At 38.7% G+C, this 22,991-nt stretch overlaps 1 protein-coding gene across 5 annotated transcripts in view; it reads right to left on the bottom strand.

Moving 5' to 3' along the window:
* The window catches only part of THOC2 (THO complex subunit 2), a 47,846-nt gene extending 29,498 nt beyond the window's left edge, over positions 1-18,348 (bottom strand). For 2 of the 5 annotated variants that reach the window (XM_058814345.1, XM_058814346.1), the window contains exons 1-10: positions 18,191-18,341; positions 12,371-12,426; positions 11,110-11,201; positions 9,926-9,977; positions 8,406-8,476; positions 7,641-7,762; positions 6,777-6,910; positions 5,545-5,711; positions 4,748-4,840; positions 2,331-2,486 (exon numbers count right to left, since the gene is read on the bottom strand). In XM_058814345.1, coding sequence (XP_058670328.1) covers positions 2,331-2,486; positions 4,748-4,840; positions 5,545-5,711; positions 6,777-6,910; positions 7,641-7,762; positions 8,406-8,476; positions 9,926-9,977; positions 11,110-11,201; positions 12,371-12,426; positions 18,191-18,252 — 1,005 coding nt within the window. In that variant the 5' untranslated portion in view covers positions 18,253-18,341. Of the gene's footprint in view, positions 1-2,330; positions 2,487-4,747; positions 4,841-5,544; positions 5,712-6,776; positions 6,911-7,640; positions 7,763-8,405; positions 8,477-9,925; positions 9,978-11,109; positions 11,202-12,370; positions 12,427-18,190 lie in introns of all 5 variants that reach the window. The other 3 variants (XR_009275357.1, XM_058814343.1, XM_058814344.1) reach the window with 3 other exon arrangements.
* Between the last annotated feature and the right edge of the window lie 4,643 nt (positions 18,349-22,991).

The raw sequence follows: 22,991 nt of genomic DNA, 5'->3' as shown, positions 1-22,991 counted from the left end.
GGAAACAGGACTCTAAAATTAAGGTCATGCCTTGAAACCCTTTTTCAGGGGCATGGTATTGATAGATTTTGTTATAAATTGGTTTTCCCTGGCCCCCAAGGTAAAAGTCTATTCCTAAGTGACGAATAGTAAGGAAAACTAGCTGTAAGTAACTACAAGCCCAAGATGATGTTTACACCCAGGGAAGGAAGATTACAAGTCTAGGACAAAATGTTTTTATTATTTTAAAGCAAAATATAATTTTATTTAAACCACACAAGCAGAAAAGGCAGACTGACAAGAACAATAATTACTTACAAAACAGACACTCCTTTGCTTCTACAGTTTGCATGGTTTTAGTGGGGTCTTTCTCCCTTTTAAAACTTTAACAATGGCAAATATTTTTCTGATAGTTTTGAAAATAGAAAACAGCACAGCACATGGTAAAATGTACAGCAAAACCAAGTCAGGTCTCTAATCGTGCTCAACTTATGGAGCTCACACAGTGCTTGACTTTTGGGTAAGCATGTTCTGACATGAGCTCTCCAAAAGCCAAGACATGTCTGGCACAGAGGGGTCAGTCTGGAACTGCTGTCAAACCCATTCCTGCTGCCCACACTCTGACCTGTCTGCATGTCCTATCACACAGTTATGGCAAATGTACCTTAAAAGGCAAAAGCAGGCAGCACATTTGTCAAGACTAAATTATTCATATTAAAGTCATTAGATGATAATGAATTTTAACCACACAGAATAAGCACGTTGTGGATCTAAAAAAGTCAGGTCAATACTTTTTAAACACTGCTTTCCTTAAGCAGGCATTTATTCCATGATACTGTATCAAAAATAGAACATTAAATGATGTGCTGGATACGTTGTGCCTAAACTTAGGCTGACAACACCTTTCACATGTAGTTACTCCCCTAACTGCCATGAAGGGCACAGCTAAGCACATACAAAAATACTTTTAACACAGAAACAAGTTTTTAAAGAAACAGCATGCATTGCATAACAATGTGTGCAGTCACAGAAATTGGTTTCTGTTAAGTACAGCGCTCAATTTTCCCATCACACAGGCACAGACTTTGTCATTTTAATCCTTCAGAAAAATGCTACAGTTTCTGCTAAAGCTTAAAATTCCCTAGTTCTTAATTCTAAAGCTTAGTCATGAAAGCTGTCTCAACTCCTCTGACATTACTTGCAATGCAATTCCTCTGACATTACTTGCTATACTCCCATGTCCCATCAAGAGTTTACTTTTCCATCAGAAGAGGGTGACAAGCACACTTCAGAAAATTCTGGGCAGCCCCCTCTGACAGCAGACAAGGTGGGCCAAAGCAATGTGGTGTAAGCAAAAGGGAGGGGATCAGAAATTTCACGTGAGTGAAAGAAATTGGCAGCAGCTGAGAGTCAGAGGGCAACAACTGTATCAGGGGCCTGAGGGAAGAAAATGGAATCAGATTTTTCAAGCCAGGACAGAAAAATGAAAGGAGAAAGGAAGGTCAGAGATTACCAGAATCAAGGTGGTGTAGAAGAAGTAGGAATAGGTAGACAAACCAGACTGATAAGGAATACAGCAGGATACAGAAATTCAAGAACAGAAACCACTAAGACTGATGGATCGCTCCCCTCACTCCAGCATGCAACTTAAAAATGCATATGTCAAGCATTTATTTTTCTTTTTTATGTTTTAAATAAGGTATTTAAGAAGCATTTAAGTACTCAAATGAAGATGATAACAGAATAGGCTCTAAGAGATCAAATAACTTTGTTTCTTAAATAAGGCTTGGACCCACTAAATCAAATTAGGCCTACGGCAACATAAATCTGACTTAGTAGGAACCTAAATGAAGAGTTATATTTACACACATGGAGATATAGGCTTAAAAGAAAGCACAGTGAGCAGTTACAAGTAGAAATCCTGTTATAAGCTTTTTCTACAATGCAGGATAATTATACCAACATTCCTTAGTCTGGCAATTTTTTATGTCCCAATTCTTGATTGAGAGAACTAAGGTCCTTATTTTTATGAAATCAACTAGGATTATACTATCACAAATCCTAAAAGTGCAGTTGTTAAAGGCTGTGAAGTGAATAAATGCTGGGGCATACTTAGTGGAACCAATACAACAAAAAGAGAAGCAAGAAATCAATTAGCCATAGAACCAAGAATATCTTATGTACAGAAATCCATCATGCATTTTTGCACATTCAATATAACAGAAGTGTGGCTGGAAGACTAATACAAGCCATCCAAGAAGCATGTAACTGCTTTTTAAACAAATATGTTTCTAAAACAATTGTTTAATGTAATTCAAATAATGTTACTGAAAAGAAAGCTACTCAGTCACCTTTTCTGTTTTCTCCTCCTCTTTTTCCTTTTCTTTCTCTTTTTCCTCAGTCTTTTCAGATGATAAGACAACCATGGTAAGTTTTCTGACAATTTGTTTAGCTTCCACTATCTCTCGCTTGTGTTCCTCAATGATGGCATTATCCCCTGGTAGAAGCTGTAAAAAACAGAACATTATGTGTGAAAATTGAAGTGACCAACTCCTACAATGGATCACCTGAGCCTGGAAAAGAACTTTGGCCTTTCTTGTTACTAATCTGACAGTGCTTCAGGGCACCAGCTTCTTTTCCTTGCTGCCATCATCCCAAACTGGGAATTACACTAATAGCTGACCATCCTGAAATCAAGGACTCATGAGAAATAATACCACTCCACTTCTTCACAACCATCTGTGACCCCCTTGCCCTCCAGTTTACCATCCAACTTTATGGTGACAATTACACACATAATTCATGATAACATTAACACAACTCAGTGCCTTTAATCCAAGTGAATATTCAAAATATTGCTCATCTAAAGAAAAATTTAATCACCAAGGAAAACAAGGTAACCTACTTAGCAACACACTCTCATTACACTCTCATTTATTTTAAAGAAATAACATTCAAAGTGTACCTATTTTTTCATTTATGAGCAATGTGGATTAAACACATGTTATATATGTTCTTTAAAAACCATCTTAAATAAAGTACCTAGTATGTAAAAAACCTCAGCACAGTCTTGTACTTAAGAATAATCAGGGTGAGGAATATAAACCTAAACTCAGTGATCAAAAGGTCAAGTTGTGAGACAAAGGAAAAACTCCTTTTCTGACAAAGCCAAACTTCAATTTAGCTCCTGAAACCAAGATGACACTTTCCCTGCAAGTAAGTAATCAAGTTACTGCAGAGTCACGACCTCTTCGATGCACTCATCTCTTCTTCTAATGGTTTTAACCAAAGATTTTTATTGGTTTTTCTTTGCTCAAACTGATCATTGAAGGAGGAAAGAACTCCTGCATTTCACAGAAATAAGCTTCACCCAGAAGCAGCTAGTGTGGAATTTCAATGGATAAATTGTATCTTTAGGATGCCATGCATTCTGTATGGCTGTGTGCATACACACTAACTGAGAACAGTTTTTACAGGCTGCAGGGAGGGCAGAGGTGGGGAGAACATTCTAAATGAGAGTGATAATCCCAGCAGTGCTCTCCTATGGGAGCCATACAATGAACACCCCTCCAGACTCAACATCTACATGCTATTCAATAGAAACTTTCATAGCAAGTTAAATTAAACCTGAACTGAAAAGAGATTTAAAAAAATACACCATGTCAAACATGCAGAGACAGACTGGCAGAGAGATCCTGGAATGAGACTGAGAATCACCACCATGCAGGTGAACACTGGAAATGACTGCAGGGACCCTGAGACTGAGACTGGAATGAAACATGCCCATACCTGCACAGGTCTGAGCTGAGCTTGGACAGGCAACTGTAACCCCAAGTCTGAGCATGTTTTGGAAGCTTACAAACATTCTCTTGAAAACAAGATTTATCACCACACATTCCTCACTCCACACCAATTATCTGAGACATGCACTCCTACTCTTGCTCCACCCAACACATTTTCAGCCAAAATACTCCTATGAAGCCAGGGACAGTTATTGGCAAGTCAATATTGATCAGACTGTGACTTAGGCTAGGAAATGCCACACAAATTAATGGCAGGACTACATTCCAAACCTTCCACAGATGTAACTATAACTCTTTCCTTGATTTCAGTGGAAGAGTTGAACCTTTAATTTCTTATGACTATCCATGGATATTCTGAAATTCAAAATTCTTATATAATGTAAAATAATGCGATAACTACAACATTAACCATTCATCAAACTGGAATGTTGGTTTATAAAGAAATAAGTCTCTGATTATATGTGAACACCTAAGTTCATTTCCTTCTTTCAACCTAATAAATGGTCAGTATTCTTGTAGAGCATGAGAGGCCTATTCAGGAACCTGCAAGCATTTTTAAAAATAACCCTACTATTAAACTAGAACAATGTTTGGAGCTGATTGTCCTGGCACTTTTCTCAAAAACTGATCTTGTAAAGTAGAACTTGATGGCTCTAATTCTTAAGGAAGGTTACTCAGGCATTTACCTCCAACTTCCTACTCTGCCAGAAGGTAGAAAATCTGGAGGATGCTACACAGATAATTCAAATAAAGTTTACCAGCATTTATACTTCAATGTGTGCTTATTTGAATATGTGGCATAAAGAAAGCACTGAAAATTTTAAGAATCACTAAATATTGAACACTTACAGGTATTACACAGACTATAATGAGCTTGAAAATTTAGAAATGGGATAAAGTATCTGATTTTCTTTTTTTAAAATGTCCTTAGCTTTGGCATCTAGCAGAGTAGTACTGTCACTTACATGAACATAAAGATCTTCCAAGTCTATGAGATTATGTTGCAAAAGGACAGCAGCAACTCTGTATAAGGAGGAAGGGGTCTCACCACTTGGATCCTAAAATGGACAACATCGAAATATAAGAAAAAATAATCAGACCATAGCAGAAGAGTATAAAACAGAAACCACCCAATTTCTGTTCAGATGAAACATATTAACCCACAGTTCTCCTTGTTACCATGTTATTTAACAGCAGTCACTAGACTTTACTGTAATACACATTGAGTACTTTCAGAAACAAAACCTTTACCTTCACACCCTATAGTTCTTGTATGCAATTCCTAACTATGCATTTAAAAAAAAACAACTGAGTATTTTATCAAGTATCAACCCTGCAAATATGCTCCTCACTCCTGGGGCTAAGTCCTGTTTAAAATGTACAGTCTCTTTGTTCATGCCAGTCCTTACATAACTCTACAAGTTCAAGTGGAAGGTATCAAGATTGTTTTCAGCTCTTTTAAGAGAACATTAAGCATTCTCCTGTAAAATATGGTAAGAGACTCCCACTCACATAATGAAATTATTGCTTTTAATACCAGAATTTTACAACTTAAAAACTAATTTCTATGTGAAAAAAACCCACCAAAAAGACCAACCAAATAACAACAACAAAAAACCAAAAACCCCCAAATCAAACAAGCAACAAAAAACCCAAAGAAAAGACAAAACAAAAACCAAACAACTGCAGAAAATCTGTTCTTACTGACTGCAGTTCAACCACCAACCACAAAAGCCAAGAATGAATAATGGAAATACATTACCTGATAAAATTTGAATTTGAACCCAAGGATATGGCATAGAGTTTGAGGTTCACACATGTACATGTAAGACTCTATCAGTGGTACAAAGAAATCATCATACTCAGGCCTGCACTCATAGACTTCTAGGATGATATCCAAAACTCTATTAGGATCAAGATTGAAACATCCTAGTGGAGAAGAACAGAGCAGAAAAGCTTAATTTTCATCTTCACTCTGTTTCTATAACACAAATGCATTAACTTTTAAAATTAATTTTCTGCAGTTAAACTTGAGCCTGATTTATCAGTAGCAAAATAATCTGGATCATCTATAAACACCGCACAGATACTTTTGATTTGTAGAATATTGAACTACACAAAAACATTAAACAGGACTTCCAACCCAGATTACAGCAAAAATAGAAATTAACAACTTAAAGGGAACATTTAATAGTTAAAAACCTGACCTCACCAACACCACAGGGCCAGCAAAAGGCATGGGCTGCTGCTCCTTCTCTTGTGCTGCCACACATATTTATTCAGTCACACAAATCAGCTAGTAATTACTTTACAGCCCAAAAGCTGTTCTGGTTTGAGCTAGACCCTGAACCTCCTGATGGTCCTGCCCTGTCAATTCACCATTACTGCCAGCAGAGGAGAGCAGAGTTTCTTTATTTGAAGGGGAGCAAGCATTTTTTTTATAAAATGGCAGCACAGCCTTTTGCCCATTACTGCACTGGCACCATATGAGACAGGCACTGGTGCAAACATCAATATATTGTAAAGAATTCTTTGTTCAAGAAGGAAGTTTAAAACAAGGGTAATTACAGGTATTTCCTGTTTCATCACTCAATTTAGAAATATGAAAAAACCACTAAAAGAACTAGGTAAAGGAAAAACATTTACTACTTCTAATTTCTCTTCACAAGGAATCACTCATTCAGTATCTTCAAGAATAAAAGAATGCTCATGCACTGAACTGATATATTCAATAGCAAAAAGCATTACTTTGTTATGCTCCAATCTGCCTGACAAGCATATCTTCAAAAGATGTTAAAATCACAGCATGCATATCTAAGGCTATACCATAAATTCAGGATTTTAACTTAAGTGTACCTACACAACATTCCCAAAATTCATTTTTCCACAGAAATAGGAACTTAAAGATACCATAATTCTATCCAAGCTGATCTACTTTATGTAGTCATAAGATCATACAGGAAAACCAATGCTCATATTCAATAAATTCCTTACCTATTAAAGATTTGATATTTTCAAGGATTAAATCACTAGTGATATTTCCAGATAAGTCTTGACCCAATTCTGCAATAAGCTTTGCATAACCTTCATTCTCTTCTCTTAGCAAATTAAACTTCTGTTGCTTATAACTGCAAATAAAGAGAAATTAAATACTGTTGTGTAACATGCATCCAGTGAAGCTTACTTATGCTCTTAGCAATTTGTTATACAAAATGCTAATTCTGAACACATTTTTAAGAACTTATTAACCTGTGCTGTTGCAAAAGCTATTAAATGCAGTATATGAATACCTGTAATGTAGCATGACTCTCCAAATAAATCCAGCTCTTATTTCAAATGCAGACAATTAAAAAGATTAGACTTGCACTTAACAGGAAAGCTTGTTCTAGACACTACTCTGGAGGACTGTTCTGTGGCAGTCCATGTTTAAGAATCTATTCTTGTTTCATGTGATGCTCTTTGACACCGAAACATTGGATGCGGAGACAGAAACCAAACATACACCAAAAAAACAAATCTGTGCTGCCCAAACTAAAATAACTCTGTTTGCCTACTTATGAAAACAAAACCTATTCTTAACTGATGCAAGAGCAATAATTTAGTTATACTTTGTAAATTCATATATCTGTATATGGAATCCCTGTAGCAAAAGCCATAGATAACATGAGAAAGATTTTATACTTCTCAAGAGTTTGAAAACTAAAGGCAAAAATAATCCTTTTGTCAATGGCAAGTTAAAATGCAACAAAATGTATTTCCCAAAGAAAACTGAGCACTTGGTAGAAAACATTGTTACCAGACTAATCATCATTGCCCTTCCCCACCCACTCCCCAGACAACCCTTGCCCCAAGACTTACAATAGTTTTGTCTTTATTTTAACAGATTTTTGATTGAACTGTTGAGACTGCTTGATGAGTCCCAATGACTCCAGTGTCTCTGGATCTAAACGCTCCTTTAGGACAGTGTCAGATACAAGGTACTAAAAAACAACAAAAACACACACCAAATCTGTCAATTACAAAGACCTAGAAACCACACAATTATTACTTTATGCTACATGTGCTTTCTGACTACAACAGAAAAAAGTTTGCATTTTGCTTCAAACACAGAAGCTGACACTATTAACTGAAACTGGAATTTCACAGTGGTAGATTTTATATACAAGAGCACCCTAAAGCCCTAGAGTCTAACTGCTGGTTACATTGCATAGCATCCAGGAACATTATTACCAAGAACTGCATATTTACAAAGAGTATTCTTTATTTTTTAAGAAGTCTTATTTTCATATGCTGAACTTTCCTACAAATCAAGCTTATCCCATGCATTTAGGAATGTTACTTCTAAACACAAGAGGATGTTACATAAAGAAGTGCAACTCAGAAGAAAAATTTCTGGTAAACTTGTAGGTAGAAAAATTTAAGTTCTCTCAAAACTCTTTAAAGAACTCAAGAGGGAGCTGTACTATACTCTTCTATCACAACACTTTGGAGATGAATTTTTAAATTATTTGGGCATTTGGAAAACACTCTTACAGTCTTTTCTGGAGAAAAATAAAATCGAGCTTCAACACTCTTCTTTTCCTTGTCAAATTTTGACATGCAATTTTTCCAGGTATAACTTACCAAACAGGCCAATACCAGTTGTGTAAAATGATCCCTCTTATTTTTTTCTTCTAAACAACTTGTTTCAATATCTACAAAAGAAGATGGGGGGAGAAAGCAATTTTTACTTGTGAAATTTTGAGAGTTTCTTCTTTTAGGAGCTATTCTGACAAATACTAATGATAACACAAGGCAAAGAAACTTACTGATAGCATGGCAGTTTCTTGCCATTTCCCACCCACTCATCCCCCCATGGGGTTCACGTAATATCCTGATGACAATTCTCACTCATCCACAAGTCTCATGAAAAGGTAAAACAGAAACCAGAGGAATGTTGCAGTAATTTTTCTTGCCATTCTCTTTGTTGCAATAATGTTTATGGCAAGCATTAAAGATCAATAGTAAGCACAAAATCAGAAATATGAACCAGTGAAGAGGACTGCATGACCCTGGCCTTAAGGTAATGTTCTCATCTTTTTCCCTGTGGCTTCAGAGAACTACCATTTACTGTCTGTCTGCAGTCTTTTACCAGCTGTGATTGTCTGTTACCATTAATGCCTTCTGTATTGTCAACTACTGAAAGCAATTCACTCCTGTGGGAGGACAGGCCATGGAACACTGGCCAGGGCAGCAAACCTTCTGAAGCAGTTATAGAAAAGCACATCATGACAGGAAGTAAGGAGCTGCACAAGGAGTAGAAAACTCCGTAACAGAATGCAAGACAGGCCTTACAATAAACAAACCAACAAGAAACCCACCACACATACCCACAGAGAAAACATTAGCAACAAATATGTCAAAGAAGGCCCTAAAGAGACTGAAAACCAGTGACTGTAGCAGGGTAGAAGTGGAGGCAACAGACCAGTCAGATCAGTCTGGACCTCAGCAGCCAAGACTCTCAGCCAAAGAACAAGCTGCATTAAAAAATTTTTCCAGTGTATGTGGATGAATGGACAAATCAAAATTCTCATATATTGAAACACAGCTGGGAAAAAAATCCTGATAGCAGCAAATACTGATTAGAGTAAAAAAGGGGTTAGAGGAAACAAGCAAGAAATTGTCAAATGTCCTTTGCTGCCAAGTTTGAAACCCAGCTCCTTAGCCACACTATTCTCTGCTACTAGTGAAAGCATAGCATTTGGCTACACACTAACTTAAAGGAAAGAGGGAAAAGAAATATAAATAGAAAAAGGCAGACAGATACACTAGTTTCAGTTATTCCAGTAGTTCAAGAAGCAGCTAATTTAAGTCTTCTAACATCCAACACTCTTACAAGCTAGCTCCTTTAACTATTCTTGGCAGATCAACTTGCATTGCCTTTAATAGGCAAACTTCTGGAAACTATAACAGAACAAAGCAGAATGAAAAGACATTAACAAGTGAAGTACAGATACACTGAGGAAGAATCAACACGTGCTTTGTAAAGAGGAATCATGCTTTACAGATGTAATGAAATTTCCTGAAGAAGTCAACAAGCAGATAGACAAAACTTGAATTTCTCAAATCTGTTTCAATGCTGAAAGGAAGGGACCCCAACTTACCTAATATGCAGAACACATCAGCTAGGATAGAAGGCATGTCTTCTCGGAATTCCTAGGGAACAAGATCCCATTTAATGAAGGCAGAAAATCCAATATGCAAGCTTAGAAAATGTTTGCATTATATAAAATAATGCATCATCATAAAGTTTAGATCAATTAGTCATGCATATTATTTATATTATTAGTAATTCATATTAATAATGCAGATGTTTAATTAGTGACTAATATCTAATGTAAGTGCTGAACTAACTATTGATATGTAGTGACACCCTGTAACCTTGACATGTAATTTAAGTGTGTTTTGTGACCAGGGACAAAACCCCCTCATTAGTCCCTCCACCTCCTTGGCTCAAGGCTCTTTATCCCTGTGTGAGGAGCAGGAGCTCAGAAAGTGACCTGCAGTTTCTCACACACCAAACAGATTCTGATTTTCTATGGGAACCAAAGATCCAACATTTCTCATGCCACCCCAACAGCAAGGTGCCCTACAGCCTTGTCTTGCCTCAACACCAATGCTGAAGTTCAAAAAACCCAAAAGAGTTACACTAGATTACTGCAACACATTTTTCCTTAATGTTCCATACACATCAAAACAGCAACTTAGCAAAATTAAGAAAATATTTCTAAAAGATTTTCAATGTGTTTTTCCTAGTTCATTGTCTTAAGAAACCAGTATTTGTACGCATGGTAGTTTAGAGGAAATTACTCTCTTCCTTATTTTCTCCACTTATTCAAAGCATTTTAAGAAGAGTCTTGCTCAAACAAAAAGTAAGTCTAGTGCATTATTTCAAGGGCCATCACAGAACTTGGATATCCCAACAATAAAATGGAATACTGTCACACTGTTATAAAAACCAGAAGGTGGCATCACAGATGTGCTGCATGTGCAAGTGACATTTGTTTCTAGCATTTATTAACTTATTTATTAACAACTTCAGTCTTCATTTGCCCTTTAAAAGTGACTTAACTTTTAATTTATGCTGAAATACCTATTTCTCACCATGAAAAAATGAAACCCTGCCAGTCTACATATATATCAAGTGTATACAAATGAAGGATTTGATAAGAATGACTTTTAGACATATCAAAGAAAAATCTCTTGAATATTCTCCTGCTTGGATGTCATCTGGGCTTTTATAAGAAAGATTTTATTAAGTATGTAATTGTTACAAATATATACTTACTATGACATCACCAAGAACATTAGAAGCTTGATCATGCTTTAAGTTTCCTCTGACAACGTGGTAAGCAAGCTCATACAAAGCCTGCTGAATATCTGTTGAAAGACAAGAGATGATGAAGGAACATATTAGCTAATCCTCTGTCTGTTAAAGCAATGTTTACAGTAATGCTGCAGACATCAGACAAGTAAAGGAGATATGTTTCCCTCACCAGTAAAGGGGATTACTTTGTTATTGCAAATAGATCAAAACTGATCGTCAAAATCTAAGATTTCACACAAGCATAAAGTGAGCGATGATCCACTTTCTCTGGAGAGTCCATGGAATAACAGTAAAACAGGAAGAAAAATCACCATCCTGCATACAGTAACCTGAGTCTTGATAGGTGACTTAACAAGTCATTCTTACCTTTTAATTCACATCAATGTCATATTATACACACATTATAATATTATCATGTTATACACACATAGAAAACATTACAGTACTTTCCTAGCCATGTCTCATCACAGATACGCTCTCTAAAACCATTTCTCTAGAAGAAAGTAAAATTTAATTGGAGAAAAAATGTTTGATAAGGATTATTTCTTCATTTTTCTAAGAAAAGTCTCCTATGATTCAAGAATGTAACCTTAAAAATGCTTGCAATAAGCTGAAGCACTAAACAGAGGTATTCCAGTTGAGAAAAACCTTGCACAATATAAACATGGTGGTTGTAAAATCAGCTGTGAGAAACCTGTAAGGTTCTTAAATAATACACAAAAATGTTGTGGTTTTACTATATAAATAATAACAAACCCCCATGTTTTCACCTTGTACTTTCACCACATGGTTTGCTCAATAAACTATATTCAATAACAAGTTACACAGATCTTAATGCCTTAAATCATGCAGTCAGTAAGGTGGTGACTACAGACCACTGTGGGTGAATTAAAACAATTTATTTTTAACACAGGCTAATTTCACACTTGCACACTTAGGGTTCAGATATTTAACTTTTAAAATAAAATCTAGTTTTGTGTTGAGCTTGCAAAATGGAATTCCATTTTCTGTGGCATAAATCAAACATTGGACAATGTTGCCAAAAAAACCCCTGGATGTCTGAAAGCAATCCTGGTAGTGGATGTTTGTATTTGTAGTATTCACCTTCAGCACCCACTAATGGTCACATGAACATTCCAATCACACACATGCAAAAGTACCATAATCAACTGTTTCCAGGCTTGTTTTCTATTCAACTAAAACCAGCAAACAAACAACTTACCTCTGAAACCCACATCATGATTTTTGTTTTCACTGAGAGCACGACATAGCTGCACACTAAAATAAAACAAATGTTTTAAAAACAATCATTAGATATTAGGATACAAATGTTTTGGGGTTCTTTTTTCATTGATGCTCTGGCTAAAGCAGCTTTAGATTTGGGTGGTTTAAATGGATAATGACATTTGAATTTCTCCAAAGTAAACCCTAATTCAGAGAACTTACAGCAAAGAAACACAAGATTCCCAATAGATCTCATACACATATAAATATTCTTCCTAACATTGTATTTCCTTGAGAAAAGTAAGAACATGAGGCAAGGAAGTCCTAGCAATAATCTACTGGCATTATCCAATGAGGAAATGCTTCTCATTGAAAAGTACCATAGTTATAGTAATTCTAACTCCTGCTTGTAAAAAACTTTCAGCATTAACATATGTGCATGATTTCCTCATGCAATGTTTCACCAAGAGTAAGACAATTTTTCTTAATTCTAGTCCCTAAAACAATCCACTCTAGGAAGCAGAAACCTGTCATGTTGCATTGTTACTGGCTGCACCCAAAGAGCCATATGCAAAAAGCACTCAGAGTGCTGTGCACACTGTGCAGGAGAGAAATTAATAGTTCTCTGTGTAAGAAAAGAAATGCTTCTCCACTACACTGACAGCTTGGAAATGGACATCTTTCCAAGATACAAGGATCTTCCCTCTTCTCTACCAGTACGGTCACCCCAGCAAGAGGTTTCAAAAGCAGTTTCCTATTTAAAAGTGGCAGTATTTAAGAAAGGTAGTGATTTATCTTTATCATAACAGACACCAGGGAATATTTGAAGAATTTTTGTCACATTTGCACATTTTCAACTAGAAGTTCACATATTTTTCAAAGTATCTTTCACGTGCAGAAAGTGAGAAGGGTATCAGAGCTACGTCTCAGTCCTACATAAGATGGCAAGACTACAGTTTGCTGTGGGAGCCATTTTAAGCTGTCTCAAATAAGGCAGTTATGTGCAATTGTTACAGAGGCTCATCATGAAAAATAACAGTAAAAAATAGTTCTGTGGCAATCCATTACTCATTCCATTTGCATCCTATATAGATTATCACTTCTCTAGCAAGACTAAGCAGCTGTTCCAGCAATCAGAGGATTATAGTTAGCAAATATAAGGTATACACACCCTTCAGACAACTGGAAACTAGGGAGTTTCACACATAACAATCAGCAGAAACACAGAACCTCAGCAAAAAGCAAAGGTATGGCTAAAATGTCCTAAACACTATTGAAGAGGATATATTTGGAAATAACTAGAATAGAGACAGCAAAACAGGGGAATAGGTATTTTATTTTTCATTAATGGTAAGTTAACATTTTTAAAGAATAGATTTCTTCCCCCAGCTGTCCCAAAAAAGTATATCAATTCCACAAAAATCAATTTTGTTAAATTTTAATTACTTCTTCATAAAGAAGGTGCCCTATAAGCACTCATTTCTAAATTCTCTATACAAATAACAGTAAAGTGAAACATCAGATGCTTAAAAAAAATTTCTGAGACAGACACTTTGGCCCCTATGTCCTAAGATTACCATCCTCAACCAGGTTACGAGAGCAACAACCCTGTCTGCTTGGATTGATGAGTTCTTTTAAGTACACCTTAATGCAAAATCAGAGCTTCAAGCCCTTCCCATTCCCTTCCCAGCAGTATCAAAATAGTATTAACAACACCACATTATTTTAAGACACAAATCTGTTTGATCAATATAGTAAAAAACCCTAAGATGATCTGCAAAACAACATGCTTAATGTTTGCAATTAGAACCCTCTGAATTATTATACTGGAGAAAAAAAAAAAGAAAGGCAGAAGTATTTCTTTTTATGATTCTATTCTTTTCTAGAGGCAGTCTCTCAAAGCAAGACCACCTTTGCTGTGGGTGCTGCCAGGCAGTACAGCTGCACTGATTTAATGGTGTGTTACTGCAGAAATGGGACACACTCAAGAACACTTCCTCCCTTCTCAGCAGCAGTTTTAGCCCTCCCATCAGTTACATCAGTGCACCTGACAAACCTGGCACAAAACTGGTCCAAACCCAGGTCTCCAGCCACTTCTGCAGGTTGGAGCACTTCCCAGGAGGCCGCAGAGGCACCCTGGTAACTGAAGACAAGGCAGTCTCCTCCTTTCCAGCAACAACAACCTGAGAGATTAGTTCATCTTGTCTCACCCGAGTGCATGAAATGAAAATCAAAACAGCTGCACCTTCACCAGACAGAATCTGGTCAGTGTTCATTTGACTTACTACTCTGACCTGGTAGCTCATTGCTGCCAGCTTAGGATGGAGAACTTCCCTGCTCTACTAAAACCTACATCTCTTCATCTGAAAGTAAAACTGTCCAAAATAGTTAAAAAAAACCACACAATCACTTTTGAAAACCACAGTTTCAAAATTAAATTCATTTTGGATTGTGATGGGATAGATTTGCTGAGAACACCAATTCTGAAGCAGTGTGAACAAGTCTGCATGGCAGAGGCAGCAGCAGAACTGAGACCTCCCAAGTCATACACCACGTCCTACAACCTCCATTCCACTCCCACACAGGGATTAAAGCAGTAATTATCACAAAGTGCATGTGCCTGCCAGCACTTAATATATGCATAACTTAACTGATGCAGGTAGTTCTTCAGCTGAGATAAAGTACAATCAATTGCACTTTGCAGTCAGGATGGCACAACTACACCCAACTCTCTGGATGATTCCCAGCCCCTGACCTGCGTGAGCAATGTTACAGTGTTGGGTTAAAGTAACAAACAAGCTGGAAGGGCCTGAAAGATCCAGTCTCAACATTTCACATCCACACGGTGTTAAATTCTTCAGTTTATCCTGAGGCCTACATTGTATGAGCTGCCAGGCAGGTACTTTATTAAAGCCCTCCATCCACACTAAAGGCTCCTTGCTGTGCTGATCTCTCACAGCACAAGGTACCAGTTCCTGTGTGTGTTTAAGTGTCCCTGTGGCTGCAGGCACAGACCAGCATCTGGCCGTGCAAAACACAACAATTTTCCTACAAAGACAGCACGCACAAGTAGGTCTACAAGGAACAGCATAAATGGTCACACTCAGACTCCAACTTCATCTGCACACCAGTATCTGCCAGTAGCAAACAAATGAACATCATTTAGTCAAGTGTACTTAGATAGAGGAGGATCTGAACAAAAAGTGACACGTAAGATGACCACATCCTGACCAATGTAGTTTTGGCAGCTACATACACTTGAAGCCACCACATTTATGTATTTTTATTAGATAATATCACAAATGAGGAGCTTGATTAATTAAATTCCAAGCTTGTACAGTTTTGACCAATTTCTCTGAATTAGAAGCAAATGGTCACCACTGCATTACTAACTAACATTATGACATTCTTAAGACATACAAAATCCTTACCTTCTGATTTCTGGATAGTACTGTTAAATCATGACAAGCTGATCACACAATCAAAAATATCACACCATTCAAAAAAACCCTAAAACTACATCAACCCCCCCCCAAAACAACAACAACAAAAAAGTCAGAGCAATTATCTTAAGCAGCCATTATTAATCCCAGTAGAAATTGAAATGCCAAATTAAAACAAACCATTTTCTTCTCTCAATTTTATTTTCTTCTCTCTTCCCCCAGAACACAGAAATGTGTTTTCATTTAGGTATCTACTACTGCCAAAATACTATCTCAACTGATCTAGCCAGATCATGTAAGCCATTTCATGCTCCAGCAAGTAAAGTAAAAAATGTAAAAGTTCTTCTTTTACCATAAGAACTCATCTTTCCTAGTAATTATGAAGGGGTTTTATCTCCTTAAAATGCCTACCAAAAACCTTCTAAATTTTTGTAATTCTTCTATTTGCTAGTAATGTCAGTTTTGCCATTCTGCAGCATCCTTCCCCTCCCCACTTTTCTAACATCATTACAATGAATTGGCCTCACTTTGAGCCACAAAGACCAAGAGTGGACTTAGGACTAGACCTAATTTTTATTCTTGGGCATACTAGTATTAGACAAATAATTCAATAAAAATAAGTAGTGTTACTGCATTTACTCCCTTTTTACTTTAATGCTTAAAAACATTTCATGTGTTTCATTCTGAAATTATAGCAGCCTAGCTCTGTTTTCCTCTAACTAGTCAGGGGATAGAAAGTTTTGGAAAAACAAACAAGAAGTCAGGCACTGACGACTCTCCCAATAAAACTGGCTTCCTAGTAAGTTCTCTAAATATTGTCTACAGGTATACACCTTAGATTCTGTAAAATAAGTTCATGCATATTCCTCACATTTATAAAGCTACCACTGCAAAGCCTGACAACTGCTATCCAGACACAATTACACTTCTTTTAAAGCATATGGCCTCATCTGCAAACTGCTCTGTAAGTCATGCCTGGAACGCCATTTAAGCAGTCTCCCAAATTAAGTGCAAGTACCACAAACACAGGAATCCAGCTAATCATTTTGTTTTATTGGTCCCATGGCAGATGAACACTCTGTTCCCATCCTGTTTGAGAAGTACTGCTCCAAGGGGAGAGAAGAATCCTGGAAGGTTTATCATGGTCCAAAGCCATGTAAGCTGCCTCTTCCAAAGCTCAGAGTGCTGAGAACCCAACAAACACAGTGCAGTTGCCATTCCGTGATCAGCCAGGAAATGTCTGCTCTCTTGCAAACTCCACTCGGCCTCTCACCGTGTTCAGCTTGTGCATTAACACAATAATGGTTCCAGCATAAGTCAAACCAAAAATTACATGGCCATAAAGGGGGGCCCCTTCACTACAAAATGGTGGCTCTGGAAATAACAGTGTTTTGTGCAGGATTCTCTACATTCTCTAATCTCCAACCCACTGCCGTTTCCCTCATGCACAAGATTCATTGGCAAATCTGCACAACCATTCAGAAAACACGAACAAAAGAAAATAATAAAATGTGTGATTATCAAGAAGTGTTTCTCTAAGTGATCCCTGCAAAATCCATATATAAAACAGCAAAATTTTAAGTTTTGTTGTTACTTACAATAAAAAAGAAAAGCACATGGAAGAATTAAAATAAGAGCACATAAAACATATAGTTAGTGCAGAGAACACTCCAGTTTAAACTAACAAAGAAACATGAAATGACCAAACTGGTAAAATATCCCTTCAAGAGCTGTACTGCTGAAACTCAACATTTAGTGAACCTGCCACATTAAAATGGCTTAAAACAGACACAGGCCCAAAATGGAAAGCTCCTGGTACACCTGGATTAATTTGAGAGGTTGCAACCGGACTCCTCCGTGCACAAAGCTTACTTTGTGGGATAGAACAAGCGTGAATACCCGATCGTATTTTGCCTGGGTCAAATAATACGGGGCCAGTCCTATCAGAACCGGTAAAAAAGTGGGAAGGGGGCCTGGGGCCTCTGCCAGAAGGATCAGTACTATAGAGCCAGAGACACAGGAGCGCTTCAGGGTCCGTATTACCGCGGGGGGCGGCTGAAGATGAGCCCGACCCCCGACAAACCCGGCCCCGAGGCTGGAAGGGGGCGCTCGGGGAGCCGGGAAAGCCGGGCCCAGCTACGGCGGCCGAGCGTCGGCGGAGGGCGGCAGCACCCGGCCGAAGCGGACGGGAGGGCGGCCCAGGCCCTCATCCCGACCATGGCTGCGACCCTACGCCCAGCAGCAAGGACGGAGCCCCGACTGCCGTCCTCCCCGCCGCCCCCCAGGCTCCCCGGGCTGGCGAGGCCCGGGCACCCTCGCCCCCCTCCCGCAGGCCGCAGCGCCCGTCCCTCCCCACGGCGAGGCCCCGCACTCACAACTCGCTCTTGCCGCCTTTCTCCCAGTTCTTTATCCACTCGGCCGGGAGCAGCGCCGCCATCTTCCCCGTGCAGCGCCGAGGGCCCGGATGGAGCAGCGGCGGCGCCGGGTCAGAGGGGACGGACGGGCCGCGAGAAACCGCGGGACGCGGCCGCGCCGTGCGGGGAGGCGGCGGTGCCGACTGCGCCTGCGCGCGGGGGCCGCGGGGCGGTGCCACGGCCGCGCGTGTGCGTTACAACAGCGGGGAGGGGCGGGGCGGGGCGCGGTGCCTCCTGCGCGTGCGCACTGAAGCCCCGGGGGCGTAGGGCGCCGTGCGCGTGCGTGTCAGAGTTGTGTGGCGGTGTGCGTGCACGCGCGTTAGAGCCGTGTGGTGGTGTGCGTGTCAGAGCTGTGTGGTGGTGTCTGTGCGCGCACGCGTTAGACTGTCTGGTGGTGTGTGCGCGTGTGCTCGCGCGTTAGAGCCGTGTGGTGGTGTGTGTGTGCGCGCGCGCGTTAGAGTTGTGTGGTGGTGTGTGTGTGCACGCGCGTTAAAGCCGTGCTGTGATGCGCGCCCGCGTTGGAGCCGCGGTGTGCGCGCCAGAGGCGTGGAGCGGGGCGCCCTGCTTGTGGCGTGTGCGTTAGTACAGCGGGGCGCGTGTGCGCATGTGCGTTGCGGTCGCGAAGTCCTGCGCGTGTGCGTGGGGCACCCCCAGCCCCAGTACCGTGGACAGAACGATAAAGCGTTTGAATAAATAAGCGGCTCAAAAAGGATTTGTGTAAAACTTGCTGTGACACGTGTAAATGGTCGTTCCGATACAAGCACTTAGGACAAACAGTTGTATGGATGCCGTATTCCGCATGTCACCCCTCATGCCTGTGCCTATTTTGTTACATATCCCTTGTCTCCATTAAATGTCCGCAAGGTGTTCTGTGTTCCCTTCAGTTGCTAATTGGGACATTAGGGTTAAAATACTCTATTTCGTCGGGCAGCGCATGTCTTTAGTCTTTTCAGACATTTCTCTTTCAAGTCACCTACCTTCTCAGTCTTGTGAACGCTTCCTCTCTACTCCTCTAGTAGTGTAAATTGTTTCACAAATGCGATGGAACTTCAGAAAACGGGGAAATTGAAATGAAATCTCAAGATGAGGCCTCGGTGCTCCTGTGCCTGTATCGGTACCAGCCCTGCTGTGCTCGCTGCCTTGTGCTCTGTTCTCAACGCTGAGTGAATCAGCTTGCCAGCCTTGGTGTAAGAGCTTTCCACTCGCTAAATAGCTGTGTTCAGAAATGCTGGCCTTTCAGCAAATCTGCATAACTCTGCCTGAGAGAGGGAACAGTGTTGTTTCAAATCTCATTCTCAGCCAGTTCCCACAAACTGTATGTTGTGCTGGATGCTGCTGTTCTTGGGCCCTATGAACAGCACCTTCTTCAAGGGGATCCCTTACAGCCCTAAACTGTGCACTAACACGAGTAGCAAAGGAGGCAGATTCTCTGCTTCTCATACTTACATTTTTAATTAGATACAGACCACATTCCAGGCATACCATATGCAGTGTGATAGAAGATACATTCAGTTTACAAATGCCTAAATTATTTACGATAGGTTATTTTAAAAAGAAAAATTCAATAAATATATTTAAAACATATGTGTGGATGATAAGAAGCACAGAATTGCAGGCCTGAGGAATAACATGAGGGGGTGTTATAAGCAAATGCAATAAGTCTATTTAGAATATAAGCCTAACAGACGCATAAACAGAAAACAAGAATCTAGCAAAATATATTAGGTGCAAGGATGTATGTAGGAATAGCTACATAAGGTCTGAATGTAAAAATTTGAGATTTTGCCTTCATGATCAAAAGGAAGAGACAGTCATGGAGAAATGCAGTAGAATAAAGCCATCGAGTCATTGCAGGACCAACAGGTTAAATGACAAGTTTACTTAAGGGATCTAAACCACTTCTTTCTTGAAGTATATTAGTAAGGGACTGGGACAGGCTGAAAATAAAAAATAGTACATGCATTGTAGAAACACACGTGACAGAACCAGTTTTAAAATTACTCTGAGAAGAGTCCACAGTATTTCTACGGTACTATACAAAACATTTAGTGGTAGAATTTATATAAAATATACTCTACTTAATTAATATTAATTATGTATATGACATACAAGCTCTAAAACATAGACAGTCATGCATTTTAATGAAGTAATGTAGGCAAAGCAAAATATTTTTAAAATAAGTATGTACCAATTCCTCCTCAGAATAGTATATTTTTGACACAGAGTAGTCTTTGTTGCAGGCTATAAAATCATATTCAGTTTTGACTTATCCTTGCTTTTGTGGTGGACATCTTTATATAGCGAAATGAGTTTCTCAGTACCACCTGATGTTAGCTGAATTGTGAGGAATTCATAGGTTAAGAAATAAGACTTATATTTTAGTTCTATAACAGCCTTTATAGTTTATTCTTCGTCTTTTCATGAGGCTTTTGTGTGCTAGAAAAAGCATCCTGGGCATCCTAAGATTTGTATGAGTCAGAGAACCTTGTTAAAAGCCACGACAATTTTGTGTTTCTTTCTGTTATTTCTACAGGTTGACATTTACCTTTCTAAATAATGGAATAAAATAAAATTTTGAAAAGAAGGAAGAATGATGCCTGCAAAGGCAGGATATGTCACAGCACAGTCTTAAGTCACCTACTGTGCTTCCTGCTTGAATAAAGAAGTTCTCTGAAGGCTTTGTCCCAGCTGCATTAAAGGAAATGCCTGTGTCACCACTATGGTAACAGCTGGATAGCAGCAGGAAGTTATTTAACTGAACAGTGAATACAAGGTTTTCAAGGATGTAGTACATTATCCAGCAAATACATAGCTAGAAAAATATCAGCGGTAATTGGATCTCATAAAAATGTATTTATTCTTGGTTTTCTAAATAAATACTACAGACATCCATTGGGAGAGCTGGAAATGTACAAAAGCAAAAGAAATAAAACATCCAACAGCTCATTTCCTCTTTATTAACCAGTTCCATGGAATTCACGTGGCAAGGCACAACTTTATTATCTGCTCTCTGTCCATTGCTCTCTGTTCTGCTGCTGCATCTCTTTCTGATAGTTTGTGTGAGTTCAAGGTAGGAGGATCCTTAGTTAAATACATCTGCCTTTGACATGTGAAGAATATATTTTTTAAGTTTCTACAGCAATATAAAACATTTAATAAACTTACTCTGCTAAGATTTGGATGGTCATGTTGAGTTGCCCACATATATAAGAACTTAGACACCACCAACAGGATGTGGGGATAATTAATGACCAAAGTGGTCAGTTAAAGGGACATGCTTGTAAACCACAGCATTCCCTTTGCTCCTCTCTGTCTCTTTTCTCCTGTCAGGGCATACGTATGGAAACATGCAGGGAATAGGCAAGCATTGCCTTGAGCTTGCCATTTTTCTACTTATTATATCAGACTTACATAGTACCTGTCTGCCCGAGCTAATATTCCAGCATGAAGGAGTTATGAATAGAAAACCATGCATGTAGTCATATGTCACATGCTTGCTAAGTCCAAAGTCCCAGTTCTAGATAATTATTTCTTGCATTAATCAGTTCAAACAGAACTAAGATAAATCACTAGTTGCATTTTCCTCTTCATTTGGCATTTATCCTAGCTCAGTGGATTGTGAAAGAATGTAAACAGTCTGTCTCTGATTTGACATCACCCTGAACTGAACTTCGAAGCAGTTTCGGCAGCAGCAGTATACTAAGTCATTAAAGAAAGATTCAGTTTTTACATGTTTAGATGTAACTTTCCCACAGGGAAAAGTTATTATCAAGTTCAGTACTGTTGCCATTATTTGATGGTTTTATTTTTAATGAGAAGGTAATTTATTGCATTGTCTGACAACAATGGATTTGGGAGTTATAGGAATGTTTGTCCTGCATAAGATTTCATTGCTGAAGTTGAAAAGGCTCATCAGGTTTTTTCAGCTTTTCCTGTTTCTGTACTGTAATTATGCCTCTATTTTTCTCAAACTTCCCTTCAGACTCTTCCACTGCCTTCATGAAAATGTAATGAGAATGACGTTTATCACCTGCTTGCAACAAAAAGAAAGAAAGAATGTGCTGTAATAGTAAATGCTGTGGATAAAGAAAAAGAATGTTGTACTGTTTTGGAAGAGAGAATTAGATTTGATTTTCTGTAGACCAGCATAGAAATGCATGGCCTTCCTATCAAATGACTGAATCTCTTCTTCCAATGGTACTGAAAGCACAGGATATAATTCAAGGGAAAAGACAGCTTTCAGACATCTGTTACTTATTAGTTATTCAATTTTCTATTGTCATATTCACAGAAAATGTTCCTTATCAAGTTTCCATTTTGTGATTTTTCTGTATTTTATTTTCTTCTTTACTGCACCTCTGAAATCGTAGCTCTGGATTGCATAACTTTTTTCACTCCATTCATTAATTTGATACTAATGGTCCAATTGATAAGTCAATGAGATGAGTAGGAAAGAAATTACATTAATTTCTTAGGGATTATGTCAACAAACCTTCCTGTATGAACCTCTGTGACTCTTGACCCATTGTTGGCTAAACAGTTCGTGTCAAAGAACTGTGTGCTAAGTCCAGTTTATGTTTATCTGACTCAAACAGGTTGTAACTGATTGAAATTTTTAGCACGATTGTGTAAAGAAAATTTCAAAGAGACTGTAGTTTTAGTATGATCTGATTTTTTCAGTTATCTCATATTTTTTGATGGAAAGGTTTTTGGGAGGCGATCTAATCCAAGCTCCTGCCGGGGTGAGAGCTTTTCAATTTAA

This window comes from Ammospiza caudacuta, chromosome 14 (genome assembly GCF_027887145.1).
Source record: "Ammospiza caudacuta isolate bAmmCau1 chromosome 14, bAmmCau1.pri, whole genome shotgun sequence".
Taxonomy (NCBI): Eukaryota; Metazoa; Chordata; class Aves; order Passeriformes; family Passerellidae; genus Ammospiza; species Ammospiza caudacuta.
This window is presented reverse-complemented; position numbering and strand designations above follow the sequence as displayed.